Raw genomic sequence first — 15,587 nt, 5'->3', positions numbered from 1 at the left:
TGTCATCCAGGTAATTGGCATTGTACCTGATAGGTAGTTTTTCAGTCCTCACCCTCCTCCCATCCTCCACCCTCAAGTAGTCCTGGGTGTCTTATTTTTCCCTTCTTTGTGTTCATGTGTACTCAATGTTTAGCTCCCAGCTTATAAGTGAGAACATGCGGTATTTAGTTTGCTTCATCCATGTTGCTGCAGAGGACATGATCTCATTCTTTTTTATGGCTGCATAGTATTCCATGGTATATATGTACTCATTTTCTTTATCCAGTCTGCTGTGGATGGGCATCTAGGTTGATTCCATGTCTTTGCTATTGTGAATAGTGCTGTGATGAACTTAGGCATGCATGTGTCTCTAGGTAGAATAATTTATATTCCTTTGGTTATACACCCAGTATTGGGATTGCTGGGTTGAATGGTTGTTCTGTTTTAAGTTCTTTGAGAAATCTCCAGACTGCTTTCCACAGTAGCTGAACTAATTTACATTCTCACTAGCCCTTTATAAGTGTTCCTTTTTCCCCACAACCTCCCCAGCATCTGTTATTTCTTGATTCTTTAATAGCCATTCTGATTGGTATGAGGTGGTATCTCATTGTGGTTTTGATTTGCATTTCTCTAATGACTAGTGATACTGAGCTTTTTAAATATGCTTGTTGGCTGCATGTATGTCTTCTTTTGAAAAGTGTCAGTTCATGTCCTTTACCTATTTTTAGTGGGGTTTTTTGTTACTTACTTATTGACTTAAGTTCCTCATAGATTGTGGATATTAGGCCTTTGATGGTGGCATAGTTTGCAAATATTTTCTCCCATTCTCTAAGTTGTCTTTTTGCTCTGTTGATAGTTTCTTTTGCTGTGTAGAAGCTCTTTAGTTTAATTAGATTCTACTTGTCAGTTTGTTTTTGTTGCAATTACTTTTGGAGTCTTTGCCAGGGCCAGTGTCCGGCATGATATTTCCTAGGTTTTCTCCTAGGGTCTTTGTAGTTGGAGGTTTTACATTAAGTCTTTGATCCACTTTGAGTTGGTTTTTATATATGGTAAAAGGAATGGGTCCAGTTTTAATCTTCTGCATATGGATAGCCAGCTATCCCAGCACCATTTATTGAATAGGGAATACTTTCCCCATTGCTTGTTATCAGCTTTGTCAAAGATCAGATGCTTGTAGGTGTACAGCTTTATTTGTTTGTTTGTTTGTTTGTTTATTTATTTATTTATTTATTTATTGAGTCTTGAGTTTCTCTTTGTCTCCCAGGCTGGAGTGCAGTGGCACGATCTCGGCTCGCCGCAACCTCCGCCTCCCAGGTTTGAGCAGTTCTCCTGCCTCAGCCTCCCGGGTAGCTGGGATTACAGGCACACGTCACCACGCCTGGCTTATTTTGTATTTTTAGTTAGAGATGGGGTTTCACCATGTTGGCCAGCCTGGTCTCGAACTCCTGATCTCAGGTGCTCTGCCTGCCTCGGCCTCCCAAAGTGCTGGGATTATAGACATGAGCCACTGTGCCTGGCCGGTATACAGCTTTATTTCTGAGTTCTCTACCCTGTTCCATTGGTTTTTGTATCTATTTTTGTACCATTTCCATGCTGTTTTAGTTACTGTAGCCTTATAGTATAGTTTGAAGTTGGGGAATGTGATGCCCTGGGCTTTGTTCTCTTTGCTTAGGATTGCTTTGGCTATTTGGGCTTTTTATTGGCTCAAAATCAATTTTAGAATATTGTTTTCTGTTTGTTTTGTTTTTGTTAGTAGATGCTGTGCATGCAAAAATAGTTTTTTTTCCTAATTCTGTGAAGAATGTCATTGGTAGTTTGATAGGAATAGCATTGAATCTGTACATTGCTTTGGGCAGTATGGCCATTTTAACAGTATTGATTTTTCCTATCCATGAGCATAGAATGTTTTTCCATTTGTTTATGTTGTCTCTGACTTCTTTGAGCAGTGTTTTGTAATTCTTGTTGTCGAGATTTTTCACCTCCCTGATTAGCTGTATTTTATTCTTTTTGTGGCTGTTGTGAATGAAATTGTGTCTTGATTGGGCTGTCAGCTTGGACATTGTTGGTGTATAGAAATGCTACTGGGTTTTGTATATTGATTTTGTGTCCTGAAGTTTTGCTGAAGTTACCAGAACTAGGAGCCTTTGGGCAAATATTATGGGGTTTTCTAGCTATGGAATCATATAGCCTGCAACGAGAGTTAGTTTGACTTCCTCTCTTCCTATTTGGATGCCTTTTATTTCTTTCTCTTGCTTGATTGCTCTGGCTAGGACTTCCAGTACTGTGTTGAACGGGAGTGGCAAGAGTGGGCGTCCTTGTCTTATTCTAGCTCTCAAGGGAAATGCTTCCAGCTTTTGCCTGTTGAGTATGATGTTTGCTGTGGGTTTGTCGTAGATGGCTCTTATTATTTTGAGGTATGTTCCTTCGATGCCTAGTTTGTTGAGGGCTCTTAACGTGAAGGGATGTTGAGTTGTATCAAAAGCCTTTTCTGTGTCTACTGAAATTTGAAATGATGATGCGGTTTTTGTTTTTAGTTCTGTTTATGTGATGGATCACATTTGTTGATTTGCATACGCTGAACCAACCTTGATTCGACGAATAAAGCCTACTTGATCATGGTGGATTAGCTTTTTGATGTGCTGCTGGATTTGGTTTGCTAGTATTTCATTTATTTTTACATCTGTGTTCATCAGGGATGTTGGCCTGAAGTTTTCTTTCTTCATTGTGTCTACCAGGTTTTGGCATCAGAATGATGCTGGCTTCATAGAATGAGTTAGGGAGGACTCCCTCCTTCTTGATTTTTTTGGGGGAATACTTCAGTAGTAGGATTGGTAGCAGCTCTTCATTATATGTCTGGTAGATTTTGGCTCTGAATCCGTCTGGTCCAGGGCTTTTTTTGGTTGGTAGGTTTTTAAATTACTCATTCAATTTTGGAACTCGTTGTAGGTCTGTCCAGGGTTTCAATTCCTTCCTGGTTCAATCTCGGGAGATTCCATGTTTCTAGGAATTTATCCATGTCTTCTAGGTTTTCTAGTTTGTGTGCATAGAGGTTGAACTTGTATTTTCTTTTTTGTTTGTTTTTGTTTTGTTTTATTCTTGTTTTTGTTTTTGAGATGGAGTCTTGCTCCGTCCCCCAGGCTGGAGTGCAGTGGTGCCATCTCGGCTCACTGCAAGCTCCGCCTCCCAGGTTCACGCCATTCGCCTGCCTCAGCCTCCCGAGCAGCTGGGACTACAGGCGCCTGCCACCACACCTGGCTAATTTTTTCTAATTTTAGTAGAGACAGTGTTTCACCGTGTTAGCCAGGATGGTCTCAATCTCCTGACCTCATGATCCACCCGCCTTGGCCTCCCGAAGTGCTGGGATTACAGGCGTGAGCCACCATGCCCAGCCTGAACTTGTATTTTCTGACTTCCGCCACAGCCATCTGCCTCCAGTAGAAAAGATGTGATATACTCCCAGTCCTTTGGAGGTGCTAGGAAACAGAACCTTCTTGTTTGTTTGCTAATGGAAAGGAATTGAAGTTTTTTTTATTATAGAGAGCTGTATTCCAGTGTAGTACAGTAACCTACAGACTGTCTTACCCCGGGCAGATCTGCCAGCACTAAAAATTACAATAAACATTGCTTAAAAGAATTGTATGTGATACAACCAAATACACAGGCACAAAAAAAAATTTTTGTCTGTTTGTCTTTTTTCCTTTCTACCCTTTGTTTCTCATCTGTCCTCCAGGAATGCTTGACTCTACCATTATTTGGCTTAAAATGAGAAACCTTTGTCTGTACCTTTGATGTTTGTCTGCACAAAAATCAATAATCTGGCTTTCCATTAAAATAGTCCTTAAAGAAGTTAATTTGTGGGGTCTTTGTTACTTGTGCAAAGCATGCATTTTTGATAGTTTACTTTAAAAAAAAAAACTAAATAGTTTGTCTTATACTTTAGTATTTTGGTTTTACTGGTTTTATGTAGTGAGGGACCCCATTCCATAAATGTAAGGATTTTTGAAGGATCCAGGTCCATTTATTAATCCATATCTTTTTAAAGCATTTTATGAGCATCTGTTAAATTGAAAATATTTAGCTTTATGATTAAGGCTTGAAAATTGTCCAGTCCTAAAGTGTATTTTCCTTTTCCTTTTTTAGTTTTTTTTTTTTTTTTTTTTTTTTTTAGTTAGTATAGACACTGACTTTTCATTCTCCCCTTGCTTCTGCATGTCCCTGTGAGATCGGGGGTTTTCTTGTGCCAGTAGAAGCTGCCTTATCACCTTTTGTGTGGAGGAGCCTCTGGGGAGAAAGCAGTGCCCTGAAAATGCTTTGTGGTACAATTTCAGGTTTAAGAAGCTTGCTCCCATTTGGCTTTTCCCATGGATGGCCGGACTACTCCAAGAACATTCCTCTAGTTATAGGCATTTTGTCGTTTTTCCTTTTGGGAAATTCTTTGTATGTACCTTTATTATGGGTTTTGATAGTGGAGCTGAGAGGCCCCGAGTATTGGGATTGGAGCCACAATTTCTTCTCTTCTTTGTATCTTCCCCAGCATCTTACTCAGCAGCTCCCGCCATGCTGTGACACCCCAGAATGTATCATTTCGAAATGTCGCAGCTCTCACTAGGTCATATGGGATCATGGAGCTGGCTGGGGGAGAGGTGCAGGTCAGTGATGGTTTTTTGTTCCCACATTGGATCTTTGAAGAAAATTTAAAAACGGCACTCTTATTTTCAATCCAAATATTCATATAGTGTATTTTCCAAAAACATAAATGAATGAGTGAGTGAAATTGTGGTTTAAGAGGCTGTGCTTCTCAAGTGTAGGTCCTGTGGCCTTAGTAGCAAGGGATAAGCTTCCTGGCAGGATGAGGGGGCTTGGCGGGTGTGTTAAATATTGGTGGGGTGTGGGTCAGCTTCCCTTTTGGGCTTGGCTCTCTCAACCTCCATACTATGAAGCAGTCCTTTGACTTAAATTCAGTGTGGCAGGTCACCTTTAAAACGGGCCTTCGTAAACTGCTTCGTGCACAGTAACCCTTTATGACTATTAATTGGGGGTAGCCAAACAGTGGGTGATTTTGATATACCATATGTCCTGTAGCACAACTCCTGGAGATTTCCAGGAGTCCTCTACTTAGCAAGAAAGAAAATAGGTTTAATAATGTTTACATTTTGATCATTGTTTCTTACATGTGTTGCTAGAGGAAACGCTTATAGTTTTGTTTGTTTTGAAAATGAAATTCCTGTGGAAAGGTCATTGCAATGCCAGCCCCTGTCATTTCTAGCCCTCTTATCCCAGAGCTCATCTGCAGTGTGTCAGGTCTGGCTTACTTCTCTAACCAAAAAAGGCAAAGAATGTGTAAGCCCTGCTCTCTTCAGCAGATTGTCTGGGTGCTCCGTGATGGGTGGAGTTCACGGTGTCAGCTGGATCCACAGGAAGCAGGGAAATGTTATAGATACATTTTCTCCTGCAAGTTTAGAGAGTCTGTGAGGCAAGATTCCAAAGCTTTGCCAGGAGCATAAATCCTAGGCTTTATCTCAGAACTACACACTGGGCCTTACCCTCTATGTTGTAAACATTTCTTGGCAGTCAAATAAACCCAGGCAGTTTCTCGAAGGTGCCTGCCACCTCCTCCACCTCCCCTTCTTGAGGATCCTGACACAGGTTTGCTGCAGCAAGTCAGATATGATTCTTCCCTATTTGGGGCCCCCCACGGCTCTTCTGGGCTAGGGCAGGGTTGCCACAGTAGGTACTTGGCACTGAATGGAAGGCCCACCTCAGCCCCCCACTTCTCAGTATAAATAATGCATGCGCTGGAGAGGAATAGCAACCAGAGTGCTTGGGCTTGCCATGTCTTCTCTTGCAAGATTCGTCGTGGAGGAAAGGCACCCTCTGAAGATGAGAGTGCTGGAGAGAGCCTTGTGCGCTGTGGTTGAGAAGAGTGCGCTGGTGGGGAGAGGAGACTGATGGGCAAGAACGCTGCAGCAGGCTTGTCCTGCAGCTGTAAATGGCACAGGACTGGAGCTCTTGAATTCCAGTTCTAGGTAGGGGAGCGTGGGTGTTGGATGAAAGGTTTAGTCATATGTTACATACAGGACTAACGTATAGTCCTGAATAAAGTATCTGAAACAAGAAGCATGTGACCACCTGGGCACATCATTTTTCTACCTGAGTGGTACTTGGTGTACTAAAGAGATTATGGGATGCAGCACTCTTAGACGAGGTGGAAGAATCTGAGTGGTTCTCATCACGTTGGAGTTGGTTTTTATGGGATATGGAAAAGAGGCCTGGATTTCTTCTGAGAGCAGGAGTAGCTGAGGAGCCTTGTGGCAACAGAGCTCGTGAGCTGCACTTGTGTGAGAAGGCAGGCTGGTAAGTTGAGACACGAGATTCTTGGATTTTCCTGAGACCTTTCTCCTTCATCTCTCTAGACCCAAAGAGAATAACCTGGAAAGTCAGCTAGTGAGGGTCTGCAAGACCCAACTGAGAGAGCTTAAGAACCGGAGAATTCGGAGGCAGGTGAAGGCTGGAGTTGTATTTGGGGGAGTTTTGTTTAGAGTCAGTCTTTTTTTTTTTTTTTTTTTTTTTTTTTGAGATAGGTCTCACTCTCACCCAGGCTGGAGTGCAGTGGTGTGATCTTGGCTCACTGCAGTCTCCGCCTCCTGGGCTCAAGCAGTCTTCCCACCTCAGCCTCCTGAGTAGCAGGAACTATAGGCATGTGCCACCACGCTTGGCTAATTTTGCATTTTTTGTAGAGATGGGGTTTTGCCATGTTTGGGCACAAGTGATCCACCTGCCTCAGCCTCCCAAAGTGTTGGGATTACAGGCGTGAACCACCTTGTCTAGCCTGGAGTCACTGTTAATTTCTTTTGTTGGTCCATGGCAAGGTTTACAGATGAGTTTGTTTAGAAAGCCTGAATCTGTTTTTAAAAGCAGGGATGGGAAGTGGGAAATCACAGTAGTTACTACTTGAGTCTATTTAGTGGACTATAAAAATTACTATAGCCTCAGTTTAACCTAATCAGAGCTTGCCGTGAATTCGAGCCTGCTTGCTTCTCTTCAGGAAATTAATCTGGGTCATTTGACTGTCCCAGTTAAGCAGGTGCATGTTTTAACAGTTTTAAAGGCAATTGCTACCTGTATTTGGTTATTCAGAGTATATACTCAGTTATCCTTGCCGATACATTTAACTCTTCTAGCCTACAGATCTTTCCTTTTTACCAGCCTCAGTGTTTTGTGTTTTTTATTTTTTTGTGGAGACAGGGTCTCACTCTATTTCCCAGGCTGGTCTCGAACTCCTGGCCTCAAGCAGTCATTCTGCCTCAGCCTCTGAAAGCATTGGGATTAAAGGTGTGAGCCACCATGCCCAGGCCAGCCTTGATGTTTATTAATCCTTTTCAGTGACAGTCTCACTCTCCCTCTTTCTTTCTCTAGTGATTCCTTCCTCCGATGCCTGCTCTTACAATAGGCGTCCCTGTGAGAAGAGTTACCCAGTGGCATCAAGAGCTCTGGGCAGGATCCGTCCACTTTCAGAGTGGCTTGAAGAGTGGAACACATTTCTTTTTAGTTAAATGAGTTTCTTCGGTAATGTCCAGAATATAATATCAGCCTAAGCATGATGGAATCCCCCATACCCCACCCTATACCCCCTTCCAAACAGAAACAACCGTTTGGTTTTTTGGGTTTTTTTGTTTTGTTTTGTTTTGTTTTTGTTTTTGACATGGAATCTCGCTCTGTTGCCCAGGCTGGAGTGCAGTGGCGCAATCTCAGCTCACCGCAACCTCTGCCCCTCCGGGTTCAAGCAGTTCTCCTGCCTCAGCCTCCTGAGTAGCTGGGATTAACAGGCACCTACCACCCTGCCCAACTAACTTTTGTATTTTTTAGTAGAGATGGAGTTTCACCATGTTGGCCAGGCTGGTCTTGAACTCCTGACCTCAGGTGATCTGCTTGCCTCAGCCTCCCAAAGTGCTGGGATTACAGGCATGAGCCACCGCACCTGGCCACAACTGGAATTTTTAAGAAATTGCCTAGGAGAGAATTAGTTGAACTTAAGGTGGTGTCTAATTAGATCAAAGTGCCTTCCATTTTAACTTCAATGAACTTGCCAGGTTGGTCTGATGATAACCCAAGAGTAAGGAGTCTTGGATTCTGATCCCAGCTCAGCTTCTAGAGACTTGGTGGTTTTCAAACTGTTCTTGAGGGACTCCTTCAACTGAAGGGCTCCCTAGTTGCCAAGAGTTGTTGGTTCTGAGTCAAGGTGGCTTTGATTTGTCAGCTTTGGTCAGAGAATTAAGGCAGGGGGCAGGAAGTCCCTGTTCTGTAGTTGTTTTGCTGTTTTACCCTTTTTATACCTTCCATTCAGAAGTTTATTAGATGAATCCATGTCCAGAAATAGAGAATTAGTCGACTTCATCCTTTATATTAATTTCCCTTGAAGTATAAACAGCCAATGAAGAAAAGTACTTGTGGGAGAAAGGGGGTTTAGATCCTCAAATTTGAAAATAGTTTTCAACTTCAGGAACGTGAAAAGTGACTGGTAACCAAAGTCTGAGTCTCAGGAGCTACTTCATGTGGTATGCTTTTACCTGATGTTATGTTTTAGATATGGCTCATTCATTCGGCACATGTGCTGGGTGCCTACTGTTTGCTGGACACTGCGGAGCCTGGTGGATGCTGGGGGAAGCAGATGGGTCTGGTCCTGGCCTCCAGGAGCTTACTAGTTAAGTGTGGGAGTCATTGCTAGTCATTTACGTAAGTCATTGTTTAATTTTAGTTGTGGTAAGTTTACAAAGGAAAGAAACGGGCTGCTAGGAGAGCTTACTCTCTACCCTTTTCTCTTCCTTTGTGGACTGCGTGAGGAGTTCCCATTGAGGGTGGGAGACTGATTGCCTGCAGTAATGGGGAGAGGATATGCCTGGTTCCCTCCTCTCCTTGCTTGGAGTTTTGTCCTTACAACTTAGTAAGTATTCTTCATTTGACCTTTTTCCTGCCTCATTATTCTTCCCAGACATTCTTTAGCTTCTACTTTCTGCCTTTTCAGGTGTGCATCAGGGATCTGGTATCATGGAATTTAGAACTTGAAAAGAAGTGTTATGGTCCAGTTCCCTCACTTTCAGATATGGAAGAAGGGAACACATCCACGGTCACACAGCAGGTTAGAGGCAGAACCAGGACCAAGCCTAGGTCTCTGCATCTCAGCCCAGACCTTCTTGTTACATTCCTGCAGGAAGGGCTTTCTAAGTCAGCAGGGGCCCAGCCTCAGGGACCTACTTACCCTCGCAGAGACACCGAGAGGACAAAACCTAAGCCCCAAGGGGGACAAGAGCCCCAGACTTCACATGGCCCAGGGTTGTTTTCTATATATCTTGGCAGATTTATCAAGAGTACCTTTTTCTGGGAGCTGAGGAAAGAAAAAAAATATGCCCCATTCCTATCATTAGGGGATTCATATTCTAGAGGAACATAGAAGTCTCACATGTATGGAGAGAGCATAGAGCAGCTTGCTAGGGGCTCAGGTACACACCCTGTGTGAGGGAGAGCTCTGGAGCAGGAGGAGATGGGGAGTCGTCTCCTGGATGCAGAGCAAGGATTTTCCTAGAGGGGTGGAGTCCAGATAGTCCAAGGAGCAGAGGAGTGGAGGCCAGGCTTTGCTAGGGCTAGGAGAAGAGAGAGACCCCCTCCAGGCTTGCGGGGAATCCTGAAAAAATGGTCCACACAGACAAAGAGGGTTAGGAGGTTGTGAGAAACACACCTTGGCAGGGGCTGATTTTGCAAGACCTTGAACTCTGCTCTGAAGGACCAGATCATGGAGCTAGTGGGGTGCCGTGCCTCACTTTCTCAAGGGAGTGGTTTCATGAAAGCTGGATTTTCGGGAGAGAAGTCTGGTGGCATTTTAGGAGCCCTAGGGGTCAGGAGGCCTCACCAGGGACTTACTGCAGTGACTCAGTCATGGAATGAGGAGGCCCTGGTCACAGGGAGTAGCAGTGGGGTATTTTGAGCTTCTATAGTGCTTGTTTGCAAAACATGATAAATTTGGGTTAATCTCCAAGCTTTAACATAGGAAGTGTAACTTCAGTGTTTTTTTTCTTGCCATGTCTAGGTGGAGTCCACAAAGAAATTGTGACACTCAGTTGTCTGTATTTTATTTTATAAGGCATTTTGAAACGTCTGAGAACCAACAAAAAGAGAATGCAAATACCAAGTGTTACTTCTTTCTACTTCCAAATCTCAAGCTCTAAGTTGAATACCATTTAATTCACTGTTGCCAATATGGCACTCTGCGTTCCTTTTTTGATAGAAAGTTTTGCCTTTTGAGCATTTGAAGCCCTAGCTTTGCGATATAGCTGAACAGGGTGGGCAGGCTGGTGGGGACAAGGAAGAACACAAGGATGAGAGTAGCTGCCCGGCTCCAGCAGCACCCATGCCCTCGGCATGCACAGACTTAACGGTATTGTCTTCTCTTTGTCTCCTTAGGAATACAAACAGAAGCTTGCGCGAGTAACCCAGGTCCGCAAGGAACTGAAATCCCATATTCAGAGCTTGCCAGACCTCTCACTGCTGCCCAACGTCACAGGGGGCTTAGCCCCCCTGCCCTCTGCTGGGGACCTGTTTTCAACTGACTAGGATGGGTGTCATGTCCCAGATTTCTGTTTGTACCAGCAGAAAGAAGAGGGCAAGTCATGGTTGGAAATAACCTTCTAGCCCCTGGTTCTATCCCTTCTTCCGCCCAGCCCCCCAGCCTCAAGAAAGAACCTCAGACTCTGATTCTCTTCAGCCTCTCATCTTGAGCACAGTTCAGAACAGTGGCGACTGGAATCTGGTTTATATTCTTATTTGCAAAGACTACAGACTTTTTCTCCCACTTTATATTTTCATGCCCCCCTGTTGGTTTTCCATTCTTAGCTGTCTCTTTATACCTAAGAAGTTATGAAAATCATGTGTACTTCTGGAAGCTTTCAAAAGAATCTTGTCCCTCATGACAGCATTTTGTCATGAAAGCAGCTTCTCCTTTCTGAGCTGGGCTTGTTCAAGTTCGGTGTGGGCTTCCACTAAGGCACTTGTCCTGGAGATGCTGGCTTTCCCAGCTGCATCTGCCCCAAAAGGTTGGAGGCACAGCTGTCGTAGCGTTGCCATAAAGAGTTTGCCAAATCTCTGATCCTCCCTTTCCATTACTTCTCCTAGTGACGCACGAAGATGAGGTGCATTTATTTTGTAAACAGATTGGAGAATCTAGCAATAAGATTCAAAGCTAATCTGGAGCATAAAGGCACAGTTCAGAGACAGAATAACAGGGATCACAAGCATGAATTTAAAGTAATTTATTTGCTTCAAGTTCCTATATACAACCTTCCCATGCTGCACTTCTCCACTGTCGGAGCACGTTCCGAAAAACAGGATGCCTTGATCCCTGGTGGGTGCGAAGGCAGTTGTTAGGGGTGGCAGGCATTGGTGGGCTCCAAAAGATGAAGGACCCACACACAGGTGTGCTGCATTTGGACTCTGTGTGGGTGTTTCTTGGACCCTTTCTTCTGGGAGTAGGGTACACACTAACGTTTAATTCGCTGTCTGGGTGCATGTCCACAGTACGGTGGCTAAACTCGAACATCACTGCAAATAGGATGCTGAGCAGGTCCGTCTGTCCAGGTTACGCCACTGCACAGGTCCTTGTCCCCACACGATGGGGAATACTTGGATCAGATGTTACTGAATAGCTCGTCTCGGGCAGGGGAAGCGGGAAGTTGGGGATATTAATTGGGAGTTTTAATTCTATTATCATGTCAGCTGACATTATGACTATATAATGTAGTTAGAGGATTTTTATCTTGCCTGTAGTAAAGGTTCAGCCTGCTGATTGTAAATCATTCTAATTTGGCAGGCTTATTTTTGACATTGGAAAGGGCAGAAAGCGATTTGCCCCAGTAGTGTAATAGGAGTTCTTGACCAGAGGCTGAAACCCAAACGATATATAAAAAGGAATTCAGTGGAGGGGGCTTTGTAATCTCCATTAATTTGTGTTGCTATTTCCAGGATCACCAAAAATTACATGTAATTTTACATGTTAAACACATTGAAACATAACCTGTGTTTATAAAGCATAACGGGCTTCCCTTCCAGAAGCTCTCCTGCTTGTCATGAAGTGAGAACAATGAAAAGTCGTAGCAGATACTCAGTTTAACTCTGTAGAATCTAGTAGTGTTTGAGCTGTTATTCAGATTTGAATTCAGACTGTGTTGTTTGCTTATTGACACTGCCTGTTGTTCTGTCACTGTTAATGAGTCTATAAGGTTTTTCTTCCAGAGGCCATAGGTGACATCACTAAAATTGCAAGATAAATTGTAATCTTTGCTGCTGCTGCACTCCCCAACCTCTCCCCCGCCCCCCGTGGTGTGCTGCTTTCTAGATGAGCGTGTTTCGGAGCAGGCCCGTCTTGGACACTCTATGCTTTCACCAAGCAAGTGAGATCTGACCAGCCACAATCCAGCCAAAAGAGGATCGTAGATATTTGCTCTGATCAACTAGATGAAAATATAACAGAATGGATTTAGCCCACTGCTCTGTTTTATCCAACTGAGTCTCTGACCAGCAATTGGTGCATAATTATTACAGCAAAAGTAAGAAATGAAACTGTAGCGATTATGTAAATGAATGTGTTGGCCTCTTAATACCTGTTACTAGTGGACTTCCTGTGAGGAAGTTAGTTTTTTGTTTTGATGAAATGCTTTCGTTTTTTAAATCTTAATTCTGCTGTCCACATCCTCCCAAAGTGTGCTTACTTCATTTGTTTAATTTAAATGAACCTTCCACCTTGTATGTATGAGGTGACTTGGTGGGTGGGGTGGGTGGTTTTTGTTTTTGTGTTTTTTCTTTCTTAGGGCATCTGTAGGCCTCAAAGGACCTTTCCTTTAGGTCATATTCCTCAGAAAGTCTTCAGTCTTCCCTTGTTTTTGTTTGTTTGTTTTTCTTAAAGAATATTTTCAAAGCTTAAATTTGTATATTAATTTAGGACTATTTAGAAGTATAGGCTGTCGTTGGCGGCAGCAGTATATTCTGAAATGTCTCATAGATATATATTTTTGAATAAAGATGGTGTTGTTGAACAACGTTGTGTGATTTTTTTTTTAAAACTACCCTGTTACTGAAAACAGTGCCTTTCTTTATAAGCAGTGGGTGATTAGTAATCACCAATAGAGAATGTGCTGTCTGCACAGAATCTTGTCCCTTGGGAGTTTTTGTGTCTGTTAGAGGCACATAAATACTCAGCACTTAGGTATTATTTTCTGGTTCTTTCCAGGAGCTTAATTAGCTTTAATTAGGCAATCCACACAGTACCCATGAGAGGTGCCGCCATAGTTTTACCCTCATTGTACAGAAGTGGGAACTGATGGAGAGAGGTTAAATGACTCTTCCCCTATACTTCACAGCCAATCTCTGACAGATTAAAACTTGGAAGTTCTTTGATTTTAGCGCCTTTGTTCACACCAGTAGGCTTCTGAGAGCGATTTGATTTTGGCAGTACAGGGAAAGCCATGCTGAACAGTAAAAAGACGAAAAATGTGAGATAATTGCGAACCCAAGTGGTGTGTCTCTTAAATACAGTCATGGCTTTCCTTTGTCCTTTTCACTTGTACATGGAGTGAAAGCATATTGACTGTGTATTGCTGGTTAAAGCTCTCAAAATAACAAAAATGTTTTGAATTAGGTCCTTTTGAAGCCAGTGATATGTTTGGAAGGATCGTAAACCTGTCCACTGGGTAATGGCAGCATCTGCCAGAAGAAGTGGGGTTATCTGTGTTACGGTGCAAAAACCTTTGTAGTAGGTGTGGTTCATCAAGGCTGCAACCCAAGGAAAATTGAGACAGCATTACCCAAGTTCTGTTAAAATATGAAAGTTGGATATTACATGTGAATCTCAAGAGACAAGATCTCCTTCTGTGTCCCCAGATTTCATGGCCTAATTTCTTCACTCCTCCCTATAAATAGTAAGTCCATGATTCTTCTGGTTTAATTAGCACTTAAGGCTACGAAATGACTTTGAGGTCCTCAGAGCTGAAGACGGAGCTACCCAAGAGTCCATGAATCTGTCGAAATGCTTATCCTTTGTGACTAGAGCCATTAACTCTCTGTGTCACCTTCCTGGGCAAGGTATTTTCCTCTCTGGGCCTCAGTTTTCTTTTCTTTTTTTTCTTTTTGAGACAGGATCTAACTCTTGCCCAGGCTGGTGCAACCTTAGCTCACTGTAGCCTCAATCTCCTCATCTCAAGCTATCCTCCTACCTCAGCCTCTCAAGTAGCTAGGACTACAGGCATCTACCACCACGCTTGGCCAATTTTTTTCTTTTCTTGACTTTTCTTTTTTAGAGATAAGGTCTCGCTATGTTGTCTAGGCTTGTCTCAAATTCTTGGGCTCAAGCAATCCTCCCACCTTGACCTCCCAAAGTGCTGGGATTACAGGCAGCCACCACAGCCAGCCTCAGCTTTCTTACCTGCAAAATGCAGTATTGGGCTAAATTAATCTCCAGGCTTGCTGCGAGCCCTAAAAGTGTATGATTGTTGTGCTGCGTAAGAAGCATACGGGACTGAAGTCTGAGAACTCTGGATGGCATATCCTGGGCGCACAGTACTATTTGTTAGAGAAATGAATAGTATCACCATTGTGCTACGTATAGATAGGAAACCCTGGAGACCATAGTCTGTAAGGATCAGGACACAGGAGACAGTGCCACGACCGGGAAGATGGGAGTAAACACAGTAGTTCACTGCACAAAATGCGTGTTCGGTTTATTTGGGATCTTTAAGAAAAAGCCATTTGCTAGCATGGTTTCCTCTTTTACTTTCTCCTGGAATAATTCATCTGGCTAAAGCTCATCTCTCACTGCTACCTCTGTAGGATTTTCATTTAAAAATCATGCTTCCACTCTGAGGCACAGATTCAATTAAGAATCCATTATTCTGTACAGTAGGTTGGGATTCATACAGCTTTATGTAGTGTTGAAAGCCCAGTGTGTTCCATTTTTTTAGACTCTGAAATATTTTGCATTAAAAATTCATTTCTACTATTGGTTTGATAAATATTAAAATTAGCAGGAACCCATTTATCTAGTATTTTTTGTGAATAAGAGGCAGCTGTGGTAAGTGATAACTCATATCTTCTCATCTCCTCTCACTGTGATGACCTTGGGCAAGTCACTCAGCCCTTGGGGACCTCAGCTGCTTCTTACAGGAAATGAGTAGGGTTGATTACATAACCTCTGAAGTCCTTTCCAAATCTGAAGTCCTGTGACTAGGTTTTCAGAATATTCCTTCCTACTGAGAATCTTAGTAAACTCAGTACCTGAATAATGTACTCCATAGATTTTAAAATACTCACTATACAAATTCTTAGTTATGAAATAAAGTAGTTACGAACATACTTGTTAATAACTGAGATGGTTGTAAAAAGGGCCTAGTGCCTTGGTAGAAATTAGGGACTCAGTGGTGGCTGTTACTATGTTAAATAATGAAAGCAGGTATTTATAAAGACATGTAACAAGATTAAAATAGATGTCGGCTGGAAGGAGTAATAGAGACCACGTGGCTAGACCATCTGCAGCATTTACAACAGAGTGGTCAAAAACCTGTCATCCTCAA

At 42.9% G+C, this 15,587-nt stretch overlaps 1 protein-coding gene across 5 annotated transcripts in view; it reads left to right on the top strand.

The window, feature by feature from the left end:
• The window catches only part of RPRD1B (regulation of nuclear pre-mRNA domain containing 1B), a 58,779-nt gene extending 45,721 nt beyond the window's left edge, over positions 1 to 13,058 (top strand). For all 5 annotated transcript variants that reach the window (XM_055264990.2, XM_063633569.1, XM_055264988.2 and 2 more), the window contains one exon: positions 10,435 to 13,058. In XM_055264990.2, coding sequence (XP_055120965.1) covers positions 10,435 to 10,584 — 150 coding nt within the window. In that variant the 3' untranslated portion in view covers positions 10,585 to 13,058. The remainder of the gene's footprint in view (positions 1 to 10,434) is intronic.
• The last annotated feature ends 2,529 nt before the right edge of the window (positions 13,059 to 15,587 follow it).

This window comes from Symphalangus syndactylus, chromosome 24 (assembly GCF_028878055.3).
Source record: "Symphalangus syndactylus isolate Jambi chromosome 24, NHGRI_mSymSyn1-v2.1_pri, whole genome shotgun sequence".
Classification (NCBI taxonomy): Eukaryota; Metazoa; Chordata; class Mammalia; order Primates; family Hylobatidae; genus Symphalangus; species Symphalangus syndactylus.
Note: the sequence above shows the minus strand (reverse complement) of the source record. Positions and strands in the feature narration are given on the sequence as shown.